We start from the raw sequence: 20,237 nt of genomic DNA on the forward strand, positions 1-20,237 counted from the left end.
ATATGTTCCATCTAGAATAGGCATATTACTAAAAACCAAGTGAACGGAATATGATAGTATACAGTGATAGCATTGATTTTGATTGAGTTTGCATCATACTGATTCTTAATCGGACTTTTACGCCATTCTACAAGTTGTCTGCGTCTACTGCAATGCGTTAGCCCACGCGCTCGCAACCAGATGTCACAAAGTATGACGTATATAGCTAGTTGCAAGCGTGCACGAGTCTCAGAGCTAGGAACAAGGCGAGCCATTGTTCTGCGCAAGACCGGACGAGCCGGAACTGGAAAGAGGGCGCAGTCCGTTTCACGCTCTCGCTTGCCTCACTGCGCCACTAAATTTTCCATGGAAATGAATGGGGACGCCGTCTTTAAAGGGGTCATTGACGGCAAAACCGAGTTTACCTTGTCATAGTTGAATAACAACAGTTTGGTGGGTAAAATGGACATACAGTGAACCTCAAAGTCTATTGACACCTCTTTCCAAATTCAAATCTCACAATTTGAAACTGCCGCTGTAAAACAGGCGCTTTCCAAAAAGCCACCGAGTTCACCTTATTTGGCTCTGGTCCCTTTGTCACGCCCCAAAATGTACATACACATCCGACCGTAAAAAATTATGTGTGTTGTCATGTAAATCTATAATTCACAATGCATGTTTGGCTATGTTGTGTCTTAGCTCCGCAGCTTCGCTCGTTGTAAACCAACCAATCAGCACGCAGCTCATCTAAATATTCATGCACATACCATAACAGGGAGAAAACCTCTCGTTTCATTCTAGGGTTATTTCACAGGGTTGCATTAGGGCGCATAGAACAGCACCCAGGCCATTTTCATCCCAACCAATGTTACATACCCTATTTGGAGACCTTAAGGAACAGTGTGAAATACCCTATAAAATCTGTATATGACCCCTTTAAAGAGCAGGCTCGCTGTGTCTACTGTAGGGCCTATATAAGTCTATGGTCTAGTCATGTCATGACGCCATATGCCTATGGTAGGAGCCTACCTGGGACAGCCTAGCCTACTATAACATACAGTAGATCTAATTATTTTATATCAGAAAATTTAGGTTCGATTGCCTCACTAAAGCCGTAGGTAGGAGAACATCCCCTGGCGTTTGCATATTGACAAAAATCGAATGAGAGTGTTCATTATTGTCTCAAATCAATAAAGTACGTGATAAAACTGTCAATCTAATTGACACCAAATACTTTGGACCGTCCCTGTAATTAAGGTAGCCTATCACAAATATCACATCACAGAATAACATGCGTGTTATAGGCATATATTCCATTAAATTCGTTGTTAAAGTTTCGACAAACATATAGGCTACACGTGAGAGTTGTGAGGGGCAGATATGGTCTATTATGTATTGCGATCGTGAGCGCAGGTTTATTGATCACTAAATCCTATATTCTGCAAATGGGAATGACTGTTTTTACGCCGAGTTGGCAAGGGGTCTCACTGGTGATAAATCGATCAGTCCTTATACCCTCATGTTACACTGGGGAGGAAAGAGCCCATGTTTTCTTCCTCTCCTCCGCTCTTGGTTGGCTCATCGCGTTGGCTTCTATTCAGATTTGGGTCAGGGGTGAGGACGCTTAACGTCACAAGCTTGCAACATGGCGTCCCGAAGGCTGTGAGGTGAGCAAGAGGATGGAAAATTGAGAACGCTCCTACCGATGTAATAAGGTACCAAGTTTGCATTTCTACCATTCTTCTGTACGTGGTACTATGTCAGGGTCCAAGAGGATTGTCGGTTTGTTTAGGATTTATTTGTCATCGACGGAAAAATCACAAGGATTTTGGTTGTTGCGCTTGCTGTCCATCGCGTGCCAACAAAAAGGGGTTTCGCCTGTGTGGGCTGGTGCCTGTGTTGCCTTTACCAGCTTGCTTGGCAAGATATACGCTGGCGGTCTGTCTGCATGCACACCTTAAACACTAAGTCGTACTGTAGGCTTATTCAAATTCCGCCTTTATAAACACTGCATTGTTTACATCGATGTATTTTGCCCATGTGTTCTGCCTCCGAAAACGGGGTCGATTTGCGAACGAATCCTGGGCAAAGTAAGCTGGCAAGGCTTAGTATAGACTGAACTGGAAGAAAGGAGCTATCGTAACCAGTAGGCTACTAGCAGCATGTCGACACCATTTCTCCCCATAGCGATTGACTTGTTTTTTATTTTATTTCTTACGTTCAATAATTTCGTCGACATAGGCCTACACGGCGCAAGACTTATTGAATGGAATAAAGCCTATGTTGAAGACCAAAATCCAAATTGACTTTGAAATAATTGAATGGAATTAGCTAATTGATGCAGGTAGTGCTATTGGATTCTTGATTGCATCAGAATTCGACACGAGTAAAAATTGAGGCGTGATTGAGGCTAAATGTAAAGTCTTCATTACTTTGAGTCGAACTCATTGTTTAGACGACTTGACTGCAATAATGCCAGTTTGCCATCTAGATGGGTCATTGTTTACATGTCTTAGCCAGTCGTTTGGGAATATCCCGTCGATGTTTTTAACGGACGCTTCTCGTCATAACTGCGTCCGTGTTATTGGAATTAGAAAATTGTACATTATATGAAGTTTGTGTAGGCTACGATATGTCGCTATAGGGTGCACGGTAAACAGCCTAGCTAGTACCTAGCCTGTGGTGCTAGGATGTTCCTGTGTAACCCGGTTCACAGCCTGCGCCACATCGATTAAGTTGTAAAGGGCCTAATCAGAAACTACAACAGTGTCTATTTAACTCTGTCTTTACGTTTTTTTTAAGTAATGCAAGGCTTATTTTCATATTTGATAAAAAATGTGTTTTGTTTTAATCTGCAAGGATACATTGCAGTTTAATCCTGTCATATCCTGCTCTAAGCTGCTGGGTTGAGGTAGGGTGGTTGTAGGGTGTGTTCAGGGGCGAACCCGGCCTGTCTGTTCAGGTGACCAGTTTCTTTAAGTACCAAGGGGCGCGGAGATAACATGGGCCTGGAATGTCAGTTATGTGAATTCTGGGTAAAGCTCTCGTCTTCATCGTAAACTACCTTAGTCTGGGTGTTCTCTAGGCAGCATTTCTGTTTGTAAATGTTTATCGTATTTAACAGGAATTATTAGATTATTTTCCAGTTTAGGTTACAGTCATAATCATTCTGCATGGTAAATGGGTCTACCCTATCTTTGTTATATCAAACAAATCTGTTTGAAAATCCTGATTGGCGTTTTTTCACTGCGTCCATGAAGCTCTTAACAGAAACAGTTATTCAAGCCTCATATCTCAGTCTCTGGTGTTATAAGGTCTATTTTGACTCCTGTAGACGGACTGCATTGCTGTAGTGTGTTGATCAGAGGGAGGTTAGCTGGGTGTCTGTGTAACATCAGTTAGTCTGAGAGGAACCTGTTCTGATTCTGCAGACACCCCTCAGGTTTGGGATACCAGACACACCCATGGAGGGGGGAGAGAGTACAGGGGTGGGATACAATACACACCCATGGAGGGAGTCGAGAGGACTGGGGGAAAACCACACACACAAATGGAGGGAGGAGGGGTGGGGGACGTAGGGTTTGTCTTGTACAGTAATGGCTGCCTTAGACAGACCAGGACAGCTAGGACAACACAGTCCAGCCTGCATACTGCGTGTGGGACAGGAATGGAGAGGAAAGGAGCGGGGCTCTTCTTTGAACAAGAGGCGGTGGCACATCTGGGTTATGGGGCGACTGGACCCCCCCTTCTCACACACACAAACTGAGACGTTCACGGCTCTTTTCATTCCTTCACTCGGTGGGGGGGCAGGCCTCTGTTTGTGGCGGCCTTCTCCCTGTTGGTGTTAAACAAGGCTGACCTGCTTGCTTCCAGATGCCCCCTAATTGGAGGGGTCTCCCCCAAGCTGCAGCAGGGGAACTGTAAGTTATGTAGCCCCCCCCCCCCCCCCCCCCCCTCCAACACTTAAACACCGGGGTCACTGCACCTGCTCACACCAATTTATTCTATCTGATTCTGTAGAGCGAGATCAGTCCTTAGGCCCTGTTTACACTTGGATTTAAAACACATTTTGGTGATTCTAACACAAAAGTAGACAGCCAGGACACACCGCCATTCACATGTGTGAATTGTGCGTCTCCAAGGTGTCCCGCTGTCCACTTGTGTTCTGATTTTGTCACTGCCTACGTCACTTCCACTAGAGCAAGTACTGACAAGCGCCAGGCTTGTTTCACAAAGGCTAGTTGAGGAAACAGTTTTCTACAAAAAGCAAAAAAAAACTGTGAAAAAAAGGTTTAAAAGAACTTGTAAAGGCTCTTCCAACTTTTAGAAATTGGCTAATACAAAGTAATTTGCGACTTGCAAAAGAGGGCAGGGCAGGGAAGGAGGAATGTTAAAAAGCAGTGGCTTTTCCTCTTGCGTCCTGGCAGGAGATGCATCGGTATGCATAAAGGCCTCGGTATACTCCAGTTTCGTACGTGTAGGTACATACGCGAAAGCTACGCAAGCAGCTTTGTTCACATACTCCACTGCGTTCTTTATGTCAACATGGATGTTTCAGAGCCACTAGGAGGCAGGTCAGCAAAAAAACATTACTAAATACGTTGACGACTACTTCAGATTTTGTACAACAGCAGTAACCATGGCGACATAGGAGGTATTGTTAACGTATGTCTTTACGGCTAATTGCGAGCCAGCGCACATATTTGCTATTTAAAACTGACATCTGTTTTGTTACTACTACTTCTTCGCTGTTAGCTGATTTTATCTCGCAGCACGTCAGAGGAACTTTGGTATACTACCCCACGATTTCAGTTGGTATTGCACATTGCATATGCGTACATTTAAGGGCCAGGCTGACGTGCACAAAGTACACACCAAATGATCGCTGGATACGTGCGGCAGCCATTCAGTGTATTCGTTCACGTACTTGGCGTGAAGTATATTTTGGCCTTTAGCGTTAACACTACAAAACACCTGGTCGGATGCGTCCCACACACCAGTGGTTTGAGTGATTGGATCAGCATGCGCCGTGGTGGTCGTTGTATTTAGCAATGTCCACTGTGATCCGAATGCCCAAGATGCATTAAAAAAAGTTAACAGGGTCTAGACTGACTGTCTGACCAGCCATTACAAGCATCTATCTGCAAATCTGCAAAGCTTGACCAATGGTACAGGGGTGGTCCATAGGGATAAGGGCAGCAAGTAAGGATAACTCAATACGAGCTGTAGCAAATCACGTTGTTCTGTGTTACAATGTGGAGCTCGTGTATATAGAAGATGCTTGTTATGGGAAGAAATCTTTGACCTACATACAAACTGGTGATGGTTGTCATGTATTGATGTTGAAGGGAAACTGGAGCCGCATTGATGACAACAATGTGTGGGCAGGCAGGGATGTGTAGGATTTCTGTAGGAGAGCGTAGGCCTAGGTGTGTAGAATGGTTTGATGACTGGATCCTCGTTGCTGTGTGTTAGAATTTTAGACCAGCTTTGCATTGCCCCCCTCCCCCACACCTCTTACTGACTAACGCAGACACACATATGCACACACACTGTACCTGTGTACAACACCACACACCTACCTCCACCCCCCCTTTCTCTCTTCTGCTCAGCTCCATTTAGACTACTCTACCGGCATGGCATACACATGTTTACGGTGCCCAAGCATACTGGAGTGTTGTCGGGCCTTTTCACGTGCTGTCACACACCTTGCTGCTGTGACTGTTCTATGACACTTCACCTAACAGGTACGGGAGCTTGTCACCTTTCAAGTTGTGTTCAAATTCCTGTGTGTGTCTCTTGCTCTTGCTCTTTCTCTCTTCTGTCTCTATCTCTCTCTCTCTCTCTCTCTCTCTCTCTCTCTCTCTCTCTCTCTCTCTCTCTCTCTCTCGTGTCTCTCTCTTGTGTCTCTCTTCTGTGTCTCACACCTATACATGGCATCTCAGGCTGTAACATTGATCAAATATAAACTGCGGTTAGCAATGGTTATTCCTACTGCCATGATAGCATTCTAGGTAGTCAGCACATCTCTACAGCTCCTTATTGGCTGTTGCGCCATTGGACTTTGGCTCACCTCTGGCCCTGTTTCCCCTCTCCCCCAGCCCACCCATCCCAGAGCTTGTCCCAAATGTCCTTTGTTTACATCATACACACACATACACACACACCCTGTTGGCTGCTGAAGACTGTTCTTTTACTGTAACCGTCAAGCTACAGTTCTAATCCTTGATTTTCTGCAGTACTTTTTATATGCATTGTTTGTCGCTTTGGATGAAAGTGTTTGGACGAGAGACGTCTAATCTTTGGAGAAAAGGGCATATGACTTGGTATCAGATAAGGGTGCTCTGAACGATTGGTCGCCGATTATTATCGTCCGATAATAATTTTAAATACTCCGATCGGTACTCACTATAAAGGCCGATCAAAAGAGCCATTTTCTTTTCTTTTTTTGCTGTGCACTTTATTGCCAATGGTCCTTTATCTCCTACCTAAAGAAAAAAATTTGAAACAATATTTTGACTATGGCCTTTTATGTTGCAGATTTTATAGTCTAAAGTTAAAATGTATAAAGACTTTTTATTCTGTTTTTGTAATTTATTATTCGTCAGGATAGTTACATTTGTTTATTTATAAGCGGTTATCAATAACCCAGCATAGGCTGCTATGGTTTATGTTGCGTCTCTAAAAAGTATCTATAAGAAAGAGAGTGGAATATGTTAAACATGTTTGCTGCCACTAAATAAATTCATGTTATTTTATCATCTCTTCATTGTTATACTTAATATACATTGTTGTTAAGAATAGTTAAATAGATAATCCTACATGATAAATAGAAGGCTTCAAATAGACCCCTTAATCACCTTCAAAGTTTGCACAGACAAGGAATTTACTTTGTCAGGAAGGTGCATACATTCAACATATAGGGATCATAAATCTTGAATAATGTTGTACTAGTCTAACTATACTAACGGTACAAGGTCTAACTAATACTAAGGGGCTGTAAGAATAAAAATTAAATAAAAAAACTGTGATAGTTACTTCAGTATCGGCCGATACTGCTTCAGGTGATCGAAGCACTCCTAGTATCAGATCAGCTCCCTGAAGAAGGGAACAGAAAAGATGTTGATGAAATGTCAATCATATAAGTAGACTGATGGTTGGTCAGGCCTGCAGGGACCCATTTTGTGGACAGTGAGCAAGCCCGGTAATGTGACTGCTAAAGATAATACCCCTTTTCTGTGTCAGAAGAGTCATTGTCTTCATTACAGTCTGAGTTTTAGGGTGTGTGTAGTGTCTGGTGTGTTTAGTGTTGGGTATGAGTATTACTGGGTATGGGTAGGATACAGATGCCCTACTGCTACATTGGGAATGTCAGTGTATGTTGTGACTCCTAATAGCTAGTCTCTCTCACTGGTACAGCCTCTAGCTAGCCTCACTGGGCTGGGACAGCCTCTAGTTAGTTTCTCTCACTGGTACAGCCTCCTCCTTCGCTGGGCTGGGCTGAGACAGCCTCTAGCAAGCCTCACTGAGCTGGGACAGCCTTCAGCCTCCTCTCTCATTGGCTGAGACGGCCTCTATCCTCCTCTCTCATTGGCTGGGACAGCCTCTAGCCTCCCTCCGTCGGACAGCATCTGTCCGACCTATCTCATTGGCTGGAACTACCCCTAACCTCCATGCTGATCTGGAACAGCCTCCAGCCTCTCCCTCCCTGATCTGGTTGGGGCAGACTGGGTGGTATGTGGAGCCATATTTGGTCTAAGAATGTCAGCTTTTTCTCTAAGTAATTTTCTCTAAGTAATTATCTCTGGCCTTCATGAATAGAAGCTCACCTCTTCACCCACTGCTTGTAGTCTGCCACATCAGGGATAGATGACTGGGTTAGCAGGCCTGTCCTGGGTAGCTAGGCCTGGCCTGGGTAACTAGGCCTGTCCTGGGTAGCTAGGCCTGGCCTGGGTAACAAAGCCCAAGACGTGGTTTATGGGGGGGAGGTAAGCCCCCAATATTCAAATGGCAACGATGTTTGAATATTATTATGTTATGTTACTTCAACCCCCCCAATGTTCAAACCATATCTATGCCTTGGCTAGGCCTATCCTGGCTGGCTAGGCCTATCCCGGCTAGCTAGGCTTGTCCTGGGTAGGTAGGCCTGTTTCGGGGTAGGTCTGTTCTAGTGAGGTTGGTCCTAGGTAGGCCTATATACGTGCATTTAGTAAAAAATAAACGTATATCCCTCCCTGTAAAGACTTGCTGGCAGGTTTCAAAAGTAACACTCCTCAGTTGCCAAATGCAGGTACATTTAGTTTTTGGCAAGTAAATTGAGACCAGTCGCCATTCTAGCCGGCAGAAAACAAGCACAAACTCTAAAAAGCTACGCCCACATCATTTGGTTGACCAACCCACCAACAGAGCGAGCTGTTTTTCCTATGTGATCTGGAGAAAGCTGATGATTTGCTGTCATTGAGTCTTCTAGATCTGCTGTACTGAGTGTGTTGTGTATAGTATGTAATTGCATTAGTCATCAAACCACACAAAATATTTAGTCATCAGAGCAGCTGAATCATATGCAGCCATGCCCCAGCAAATATATTTCTGCATACAGTTAATGTTACTACCTTTAATACTGCACATACTACTGCAATATTGATTGAGAATCACATATGAGACAATACACAATAGTAATATTAACAAATTGATATTGTAAATCAAAGAAGCAATTTATTGCTTTTGGCTGGTAGAAAATCTGACCAGTATATTTTCTACCAGCCTCCTTGGCAGGTTAGCCTAAAGGTCCATTTAGACACTGACTGCTGGTCTCCTTTGCTACAGGCCTATTGGTGTCTCCTTCTCTGTGAAGCCCTAATGGTCTCTTTCCTGTGCTGATTTCTCCCTTTTTCCAGCACCAGGGAGCTGTGGCTACACGTGTCCCACCAAGGCTGCATATAGATCAGCCATAATCCATTAGCAGCTCCCTGGAATCCTGGAGGGGCCAGTGAGAGAGGGCGGGCGCTTGGGTGGGCAATGGGGGTAGGAGAGAGGGATGATAGGAGGAGGGGGATGGGGAGGGGGAGAAAGCTCTCTTTTTTTTTTTTTCTCCTGAGCTGGCTTCTCTTCTCTGAGCCCTGCCCCCTTTTACTGGCCTGCTGGAAAAGCCTATTGTATCCCATCATGAAGCCTGCGGATGTGTGTGTGTGTGTGTGTGTACAACAGTGAGGGAGACCTGGTTGATGTATGGTTTCCTGGCTGGCATCACAGCAGGGCCCACTCTCTTTGCTTCTGTTTTATTCCCTTCCTCGCTCTCTCTCTGGCTCTCCTTCCCCCCCCTCTCTCACTCGCCCCCTCTTTTCTTTCTCTCCCACTCCCCCTCTTTTCTCTCTCCCTTTCTCTCTCTCGCTCCCCCTCTTGTGCTCTCTCTCCCCCCTCCCCCCCCCCCTCTTCTCTCTCTCTGGAGATGAGTGTCCGTGGAGAGAAGACAGCAGATGACGTGAACCACGAGATGACTGCCCTGTCCACACCAGTGTTAAGTGTTACACCAGACTTCACAACAGCTAGATAACCTAGAACTTGTGAAGCAGACTGCAACACTAAACCCCTGAGCTGTCTGATATTCAGATTACACTAGCTACCTGGCATGTACCTCTGTAAATGTGCATAGTGCTACTCATGTTCCAAGATATTCACACCCATCACCATGTAGCATGCTACCATGTTGTTATTACTGTGCTATGTTGAGAAACATGCTTGGCATGTCATCACTATTGCAACTCGCTATCAGGTCAACGCTGTCCTTATCAGCATGTCTTTGGTAATTGTCTATCTTTTGGCGCCTGTAAAGGCTCTTTAAAACTAGAGTAATAGTATATGTTAAGTGGTTTTATTATTACATGGTAGTTGTTGTGGTGTGCAGTTGTTGTTCTACTTCAGACTGGATCTGGATCTGCCATGTTACATAAATAGCAGTTAATCTGTGTTAGCAGTTTGCTAGGTTCGAATGGTTTGTTTTCACTATGACCCAAGCTGCACTCTGCATTACATCTTACAGTAATCTGCTAACACTATAGGCTCTGCTATACTTTGTTCTTCCTCCATGTAATGGATCTAGTGTTGCTGTGTGCTATTCTGTATTCTGCTATGCTCTGCTATACTTAACTCTACTATACACTGCTAAACTCAGTTTTGCTATGCTCTGCTATACTCAGCTCTGCTATACTCAGCTCTGCTATACTCAGCTCTGCTATACTCAGCTCTGCTATACTCAGCTCTGCTATATTCAGCTCTGCTGTACTCTGCTCTTTGCTATGCTCTGCTATCCTCAACTCTGCTATACTCAAACTGTGTTCAAGTGACCTCTGGCTAGTTTGGGGTCAGGCTGTCGGAGTTCACAATCCTGCTTGAACATGCTCCTGGTGTCTGAGGAGGCTATATCTAATAGACTAGTAGTAGCCTGCTCTGGTAGCTCATTATGCGCACTATGCTAGTTCTAACCCTCCTTTGAAGTTCTACACACACTATGCTACATCTACTCTTGTAGTAAACTAACTGGACTGAAATGCGTCTTGACTATTGACTAGTGTTTGGCCCCTGTGTCTGTTAGAATTAGAAGTAGCCTACTTGTGTAGTGTCCAGTGTGTAGTATGCAGTGTATAGTGTGTGTTCTTGTCCTGTACCAGTTACAGAGATCAGGGGCCATATTCACAAAACATCTTAAGGCTAAAAGTAGCTCCTCCCTCGCCGATTTAGGAGAAACTCCTAAAAAACAAATGGGCGTGTCAGCGCTAGTTTTAGCTCCTAAATCTGTGAAATGTTAGGGGTAGTCGAGAGGACTCCTAAGTCACTAAGATCAAATCACAAACAATCCAAAAATGTCTGTTGCTGGCAATCCGCCTTGGAACGTTAACATTTGAGAAATATTTTGTGATAATGAGCTTTGAAAAAAGGTATCGTCGGGTATTATGATTGTAGTAGAGTTAACAGGGATGCAGTCACTGAAAAGTGATGCAGTCACAGGAAAAAAGCGACAGTTTAGCGAATAATAGGATGATAGGATAGTGAAATACATAGCATTTGTCAGGCCTATCCTACTGTATCGTAAATAGCATGACAAGCAAGGATTATTAGAAAACATGAGTTCCAAAACGACAAATATATTGAGCTACAGTTATTTGTGGGCACTAGCTAAATGGTATAGGTGTTAACAGCATAACATCTAAAGTGGCTCAGACAGAACGTCCGTTTAAAAAAAAGTCACACTCGTAAATTTACATTTAGTCATTTAGTAGACGCTCTTATCCAGAGCGACTTACAGCAAGTACAGGGACATTCCCCCCGAGGCAAGTAGGGTGAAGTGCCTTGCCCAAGCACACAACGTCATTTGGCACGGCCGGGAATCGTACTGGCAACCTTCGGATTACTAGCCCGATTCCTTAACCGCTCAGCCACCTGACTCCACCTATTTATCGAACATAGCATATAGTTAACATAATTCCCCTGGCAAAAAAAGTTGGGTTGCTGGAGTAACGTTTAAGTGGAAATGGCCTGTTGGTAGCTAGAATCATTGTCATATTGGCTGTTAATTAGAACATTTTATCAACCCTTGTGGACTTTGTTTGTGATCTATTAGGTATCGAATCAGTATCGTTTCAGTTTAAAGTATCATTTTGGTATTGAGTATCGTGATGCTAAACTTGGTATTGGTATCAATAGTAAATTTTTGTATCGTGACAACACTAGAAACAACCCAGTAACACCGGAGATCAAGGTTGACAAGTCTACGCTACTTGGCCACAGGGAAAATACAGCTATGCAGCGCAGACGAACTAGGTATATCTCAGCCATCCGTCAGTAGAACACATAACATTGCATCAACAATATGCCCTCTGCAGTCCCCACATCGACAATTCATACAGCTGCCTTTATGCATATTCGCTATTTGTTTACGAGATGCACATGTAAGAGACTGAAAATTAGCTAAACCTATACTTGTTTAATTTGTGACACAACAAATTAGTATTGAACACCTTTATTTGAATATGGCAAAACATTTATTTTAAAAACTTTTACATATCGCAACATAATATCCCGTTCTTCAATATTTCTATGATGAAATCATTGAGTTCCATCCCCTATTAGCCAATCACTGTGGGCATAGTTGTAAGCTTGTTTACATTCCTACTACTACTAATCCAAAATAGTAGTCCACTAGTGCAGTACCCGTTTGACTACTTAGTGCAGCTCAGCATGGCAGCGAACACCTTTATAAATTTAGCTGCAAGCAGCAACGAGGTGGCCAAGCAGGTCAAATGTCCAAGAAAATATTTTAGACATCTTCAGAAAAGGGTTCCCAGTACATGCAGCAAGTTTGGTGTGAATACATCAAAGATTTGCTGAGATACGACCCAACTTCCTGTTTGGCGGGTCGGATATGATTGGCTGTACCGAGCAAACGGTTTTAAAAACCAAAAATCCATGTGATAACTTTTGTGAGGCTTGGTCTGAAGATGATCCTTGCCAAATTTGGTGAAGATTGGACACACTTTGTAGGAGGAGTTGAGAAAAAAAATTACGGCTGCATCGAATCGTCTGGTATCACACGTTTTCATGTGTCACACACTTGATCTCCCAAGATATCCTAAGACAAATGAATCACTTAATAAAGGCAAACAAATCAACAGTTATTGGCCAAAACACATTTTTGCTTCCTGCAGCCACTCCCAGTGGTCACATGACACCGAATTGTTTGGACATCCTCAGAAGAGGGTTCCAAGTCAACATCACAAGTTTGGTGTTGATTTCTCAAATAGTTGCTGAGATATTACCCAACTTCCAGTTTGTTTGCTTTGCTGACGATTTTGATTGTCTGTAAAATAAAAAATCCTTTGATAATTTGATTGAGGGTTGCTCTGATGATGATATGTGCCAAATCTGGGGAAGATTGGACAAGAATTGTATGAGCAGTAGTGAAAAAAAGTTTTTCCTTAAAATTCAAAATGGCAGAAAATCCATATAACTTGAAATTGAATACATAGTGTGTGTTGAACTCGTCTTGATCCAGGGAATCCAACGGTACCTCATATTTGAAAATCGTCCATACGGTTCAAATGTTACGCGTGTAAACACGTCCAATTTTGACCTATTGGTGGCGCTAGCGTGCTCTAATGGGAGACATTAAACTTGCTGAAAATAAATACGGGACTGTCCTTAATGAGTGTGCCAAATTTCACAACTTTTTACTATTCGGTTCTAGGGGCTGTCATAGACTCCAATGGCGGAAGAAGATGTGTAGTAATAATAAGGTAAAAACACTTAAGTGGCTCTGCAGCTTCGCTGCTTCGCTGCTTGGCCACCAATTATTTCTCATGAACCGCTCATCCAAACATCTTCACAATTGACACCGCACATCATTGGGTCCTGATGAATACACACGCCAAATACAGGGTGGAGATAATCAAGCCACAGACAGAGATTCCTGCCCTGGTAGTTAGGTAGCCTCTGGCATTTAAGCAAACTTTCTTGTCTGCCTGGCTATCTCTCTTACCCAGCCACACCCTCCCCTCCCCCTCTTCTTCCTCCTCTCCCTGGCCCAGCTCCTGCTTAGATCTACCTGCTCAGGTGACACCTAATCCTTCCCCCTGGCCCTGCTGTTCCCCTGACCCCCCCACCCACAAACAATGGGATAGGCTGACTTTACCATGACCTAATGGATCTGGGTGTGGGCCACACCCCCACACATGCCATATCACTGAAACTAGAGTTTAGCTTTGGGGCTGTGTGTGGATGGGGGCAGGGGGCTGTGTGTGTGGTGGGGGGGGGGGGGGGGGGGAAGAGTCACAGTAGAGGAGGTAACTCGGTGTCCATTTGAGCCTTTCTTCCCCTCCACCCCTTTTGCCATTGTGCCTGAACAGTGGCATGGTGTACGGTTCAGAATATGAGCTTGTTGCATGTCATGTGGCAGTTTGTCTTAAAAGGAGGGGAGGGAAGGAAACACCACAGTGGCTGTTGGGAGGATTTTGCCATGTGACTTCCTGTGGCTTGCTGTGGCCATTTAGAAATTTACTAATTTGTAAGAGTGGTCTTCCCTGTTTTGGTTACTCCAAGAGCCTATCACATTTGCAAGTATTATTATTCCTTGTGCGAACAGGGTACTGGGGCATTTTTGTTATTCCTGGTAAGACCAGGGTACTAGGGTAGTATTGTTTCTTCCTGTGAGACCAGGGTACACTTGGCCAGCTCATCTGGTATCTGTGTTCTTTGTTACATTTACATTTAGTCATTTATCAGACGCTCTTATCCAGAGCGACTAGAAGTACAGGGACATTCTACCCGAGGCTTCGAGCTTTCCCAAGGACACATCATTTTTCACGGCCCGGAATCGAACCGGCAACCTTCTGATTAACAGCCCGACTCCTTAACCGCTCAGCCATCTGGCCCCCTTTGTTATTTATGGTTCTTGACTCTGGAAGTACCATCCATGTAGAATAACTTTTAATAGTCATATATTGCCATTTTGTTGTTGTTGTGTCCCTGGTTTCAAAGCACTAACACCCTCCCCTTTTCTATTTGTCTTCTGTTCTTCAGCTTCAGGTGGTGATCGTGTAGGAAGAGAGAGAAGGAAGGAAAGGTATAAAGGAAGGAAGGTAGGTGGAAATGGAGCTGCCAAATCATGCCAAACAACTGCTGCTGCAACTGAACCAACAGAGGGCGAAGGGCTTCCTGTGTGATGTCATTATCGTGGTGGAGAACGCGCTGTTCCGCGCCCACAAGAACATCCTGGCGGCCAGTAGCATCTACTTCAAGTCCCTGGTTCTCCACGACAACCTCATCAACCTGGACACGGAGATGGTCAATCCGTCTGTGTTCCGGCAGGTTCTGGACTTCATCTACACGGGCAAGCTGCTGTCCTCCACCGAGCCGGGCAGCGAGCAGAGCTACAGCGCCCTGCTGACGGCCGCAAGCTACCTCCAGCTTCACGACCTCGCCGCTCTCTGCAGGAAGAAGCTGAAACGCGGTGGGGGGAAGCCCCTCGCTGGGAAACCCTCCTCCCAGGGAGCCCTTGGGAGAATACGCATCATCAACCAGCGCCGGGCCACCGCAGGTCCCCTCAACCACTACTCCGCCACCCCATCCGACACCGACCACACGCAGCCCGACGACGGAGTCCGGGACAAGCTCTCGGACGACGAGACGTTTGCTGGGAACAATGGCAGCACCGGGGGGAACAACGGCAGCAGCAACGGGAACCTCAGCAGTGGCGGGGAGCCAGACCTGGGGCTGGACTTGTCCAAGAAGAGCCCCGCCTCTGGGGGGGGGGGCAGCGGCGACGCCCTCAGCCCACACAGCTGCCAGGAGTCTCCCCAATCTGCCTCAGTGTCCACCACCAACAGTGCCTCTCTGGACGACTCCTCCACCCTCCTTACCGGCCTGGACGCCTCGGGCCCTGAGCCCATGGAGCTCACCCCCACCCCCAGGGCACCCGGAGACGGCCCCCCCCAGCCCCCCGGACCGCAGCCCCGCAAGAGCTCCCGCCAGGTTGCCCGGAAGAAGGAGTGGCCCAAGAGGGAGGTGTCTGGCCTGAAGGCAGAGGAAAGACACAGGCCCCTGGCAAACGGGGTCATCGTGGGGCCCAAAGATGGCCGCTACTCCAGTGGAGGAGCAGGAGGAGGAGGCAGCAGCAGCAGCTTTATCTCAGACCAGTCCTTCCAGTGCAAGGAGGAGGAAGAGGAGGAGGGGAGGGAGAACGGCCAGGAGCATAGCGACGAGAGTGGGCAGAGCGATGGGGAGAGCGGCGAAACAGGTCGAGGAGGAGGGAAAGGAGGAAGAGGCGGCAACCGCAGAGCTAACTACGTCTACCGCCAGGAGGGCTTCGAGCCAGCATTCGGGGACAACCTCTATGTGTGCATCCCCTGCGGGAAGGGCTTCCCCAGCTCAGAGCAGCTCAACGCCCACGTGGAGTCCCACACCGAGGATGAGCTCTACATCAAAGAGGAGGCCGGCGCCTTCGTCAAAGAGGAGGAGGAGGAGGAGGAGGCCGAAGACCTCTCGGCTGCACCCGCCGCACCGGCATCCGCCTTCGGAGGCTGCGAGCCGCGGCCCTTCAAGTGCACGGTGTGCAGCAAGAGCTACAAGGACCCGGCCACCCTCCGCCAGCATGAGAAGAGCCACTGGCTCACACGGCCATTCCCCTGCAACATCTGTGGAAAGATGTTCACCCAGCGTGGCACCATGACGCGGCACATGCGCAGCCACCTGGGCCTCAAGCCCTTCGCCTGCGAGGAGTGCGGCATGAGATTCACCCGCCAGTACCGGCTCACCGAGCACATGCGCGTGCACTCGGGCGAGAAGCCCTACGAGTGCCAGCTGTGCGGGGGCAAGTTCACCCAGCAGAGAAACCTCATCAGCCACCTCAGAATGCACACTTCGCCCTCCTAGGGGAACCAACAAGCCAAAGAACCCTGGGAACCCAAACCGGGGGGGAGGGGAGGAGAGAAGGAGCTAGCTCTCCCTGGTTTTGTCCCGCCTCAAAAAGCAAAGAAACACGCACACATTCACACATTTATATATGCACACATAACCTTTTTAACACACTTGTTTCCAGGACTGCATTTCTCTGGGCTGAGTGTGTGCTGTCACGTATGGCGATCAGGGTGTTGTCTTGGTGTGACACACGTGTGCACGCACACTCACACACACCTCTCTCTCTGGCCCACCTGATCACTGTTATTACCTCTAGCCACCCACACACACACACACGTACACACCGTCTCCAGTCTGGGATTGCTGCTTGGAGTTTTTAGTGGCCCCAGCTCTGGTTTCTCAGATTGTCCAGTCCTCTCAGGCCCAGCAAGCCCAGACATCTGGTACCGGGCCCAGCCGCTGTCCCAACAGCACCTCACCACATGCAATAATCTGAACCTGAACATATGGTTGTGTTGTAACCAATCAGCTTTAGCTCCATGTAACAGTGGGGACGGGACAGGGGAAAGGGAGGGGGGTGGGGTGCATGTGGGCTGTAAGGGAGGGGGGGGGTGATGGGTGGGGGGAGTGGGGTGGGGTGGTGACCTTCTCTGTGCTTTATCTGACGCGTGAAGGGGGTTTCTGGTGGGTGGAGGGTGGGATCGGATGATTCTGATTATTCAAGATATAATGCTCCCCTCCCCCGGTTGTGGCTGTGGGGAAGAGAGAGGGGCAGACCATCTGGGGATTCACCCCCCCCCCCCCCCAGGGGGCAGTTACCTGGGGGCAAGGAGATGCGCCCCCCCGGTACGAGGTCCAGTCAAATTACTTTTCTGTGAATGTTTCAACTGGAAGCTTTGGGTATTTTTCTTCTTGGAAGGGGAGGGAAGGGATGGGGGGGGGGGGGGGGGGGGGGGGCTGGGGGGGAAGAGAGGGGAGACAGGTTGGTGAAAGCTGAACGCCATGTTCAGTGGGTACGTTTATTTTGTCTGTATAGCTTTCCTCCTCTCACAAAACAGTTAAGTCTATTTGTATAGGCTTGAGATTTCTCTACCTCGGGTGACTCTTACCAACTCTGTTGATTAGTTGAACGTACCTATGTAATTAATTGTATAAAGTGTGTAGATTACAGTTATCTTACACCTAATGCTTTAACCTGCCCATCTCTCAACACAGGTTTTTAATGCTTTTAGATTTTAAATGTTATAGCATAGTTTTTAACAATCGTTTTTTATTGTTACAGAGAGCAGAGATGGCTTTTGCGGGCGCTGTACTCAACACACCCCCACCTCAAAATGTACTGTATCCTCCTTGCCTCCAGCGAATAGTGGTTAGTTAGACTAGATGCAGTGTTCCAAAGATCGTTGAGCTAACTAACAAACGTTGCTAGACAAGTTCATAACCAAAGTTATAAAAAAAATATGTACTTAAGATATATAGCATACTAAATTATTTTTCTTTTCTTTTTTTTTTTCTTTTTTTTTTACTGTATAAAAAACAAACAAATTATTAATTATTTTCTCGTTCCATACAAAGAAGTCTTGCTTATGATGAAATCTTGACCACTGACTCTGGAGACTCGGGAGAGATTCTGTGTTTGCAAGGAAAGCTTGTGGTGATAGGTGGGCGGGTATGAATGTAAACTTTACACCAAAAGAAATGTAAAGTTTACTATGTTCCCTAAACATTTTCTCTGTTTGTTTTTAAGGGGTCCTTCTCATCACTTTATATTCCCTAACTTAAAAAAAAAACAGGACTTGATGACAGTGTATGTGTTCTGTTCAGACCAAAAAAAAGAAAAAAAGATTGAATCTATAATCATGATTTTTAATGTGAAGTTCTAAGTTTGCTTTGTTAGATTTTATTATTTTTTTGAGCCAGACTTGTGAAAGCTTGTACAGGGGAGAGGATGAGAGGCACTGGACAGCTCAGCTCATCATTTATTTCTCCTGATTGTATCACACAGACACACACTTCCAGACCTGATTGTATTATGCACACTTATCATAGCTGATTGTATCACACGCACACATATACACACACACACACACACTACCAGACATCTACATTATCACCTCTTCTTCCCCTCTATGAATATGAGTTAATCACCATCGGCCCGCCCTGAACCTGGGACATCATAAACTCCCTCCTAGCCCCTCCCTCAAACTCCCCACCCTTCCAGCTGCTGTACAGCTCCTCCACCCTCCCCCACGAGCAAAATTCTCCTCCTTGGAGCTTTTGATTTAGGCATTCCTCTGTTGTGTTGGCTTTATTACCTGTTTGATGTCTATTCCTCATACATCCTCATGTTATGGTCTGTGAAGCGGTTTGGGTTACCATAGTGATGCAGCTACAGTAAAGAAACAAAAAAACAAGCATCAGTTACATTTGAAGGTAGCTGTGTTCTGGACGCCCCACAGATGGTCTGTGGTAGTCTGCACAGTCCTCTGAGGGGTAGTAGCTACTGCTGAACGATATAGAGATCCACACCCCTCTCTTCTACGTAGTAGCCATTTTCTGCTAGTGCTTATACCTAGGGATGTCCTCAAGCTTAAATAGGTGTCCATGACTCACTGCCTTCAGATGACTGCTGTGGTTGTGCAGGAGCGCAGGCAGAGGTGTTTTTCTACAGCAAGGTCTCGTAATCTCACAAGGATTCTGCAGCTGCAGTCGAAGAAACCTTGGTTTGCTTGACAAAAAGAAGAAAAATCTCAACTGTGATCGTACTACTATTACTACTACTAATACTCCAGACTTCAGGGATTGTTCTGCATCTGGGAATGCAGAGCTCTCAGCTACATTTGTAAGACATAGTATTGTATCAATTTCTCTGTATTTTAATCATGGGAAAAAGAAAACACTAGTTTCATATTTAAGACAAAAATAGGGGGGTACTTTTTCAACTAACACAAAGAGCCTTAACACAAGGCAGGGCAGCTGAAAACAAGTCTTTTTAGTTAGTTACAAAATATGTTCAGAAATAGTTGCAAAGTTGTACAAAGAACTAAGAAAAGCTCATACCCAAATCCACAAACTATTTTTTAAACCAAAGCACATTTGAATGATATTGAACCTTGTGTGGCTCTGAAAAAGATACATATGTATTTATCTCATTGTTTACATAAACTTTTACAGTTTTACAGACCTCAGTGGAGGCAGGGCCAGCCAGAGTGAAGGATTTGTGAGGGTGTGTGTGTGTGTGTTTTGGGAGGGCTTTTACCACAGAGGTTGCTGCCAAAACAAAAGCAGGGCATCAGGCCTGCAGCGCTGCTGCATATTCATACAGGGGGAGAGCGGGGGAGGGTGCGGACGTATTCCCCCTCTGCCAGCTGGCTCTAGGGTGACCTAGGACGCCCCTCTTGTCTGCCCGCATGCCCTCTGGCCTGTGGTCTGTCTTCAGATGGGCCAGCACCAGAGGATGGGGAGAAGGGGGAGGTCAGGGGGAGACGTGTCCTTGACATATTAATCAAAAGGCATTGTTGGTGTCTGGCCTAGGGTCCTCATGGACTTGAGGGCCAGCTCTACTGCTGGGCTTTCAGGGCATGTGGGGGGTGGGGGTAGTTCTAGAACTCTTTAACGGTACTTCCAGGTTGTTTCTGCCTGGGTTTGGAGGAAGGGAGGGGTGTAGACACGTTCATGGATGTATTTGTAGCTTGGGGTGGGCTACATCTGTACGGGGCTGTAGGGTTTTAACTGTGAATGTTCCTTTCTGCTTCTGTGGGTATGTTCTCAATCGATGATGATGATGATTGTGGTGACTACTTAGCTCCTGTTTTCTGTGGAGGAGAGAGACACACGCCTCTGGCTGGCCT

General features: G+C 46.1%; 1 protein-coding gene across 1 annotated transcript; it reads left to right on the forward strand.

The window, feature by feature from the left end:
- The first annotated feature begins 1,622 nt into the window (after window positions 1-1,622).
- LOC136932931 (hypermethylated in cancer 2 protein-like) lies at window positions 1,623-16,425 on the forward strand. The gene is made up of 2 exons (XM_067228248.1): window positions 1,623-1,694; window positions 14,551-16,425. The coding sequence occupies exon 2, from the start codon at window positions 14,620-14,622 to the stop codon at window positions 16,399-16,401; it is 1,782 nt and encodes a 593-aa protein (XP_067084349.1). The 5' UTR covers window positions 1,623-1,694; window positions 14,551-14,619; the 3' UTR covers window positions 16,402-16,425.
- Window positions 16,426-20,237: the final 3,812 nt, after the last annotated feature.

Source organism: Osmerus mordax, chromosome 24 (genome assembly GCF_038355195.1).
Source record: "Osmerus mordax isolate fOsmMor3 chromosome 24, fOsmMor3.pri, whole genome shotgun sequence".
In the NCBI taxonomy this organism is placed as follows: Eukaryota; Metazoa; Chordata; class Actinopteri; order Osmeriformes; family Osmeridae; genus Osmerus; species Osmerus mordax.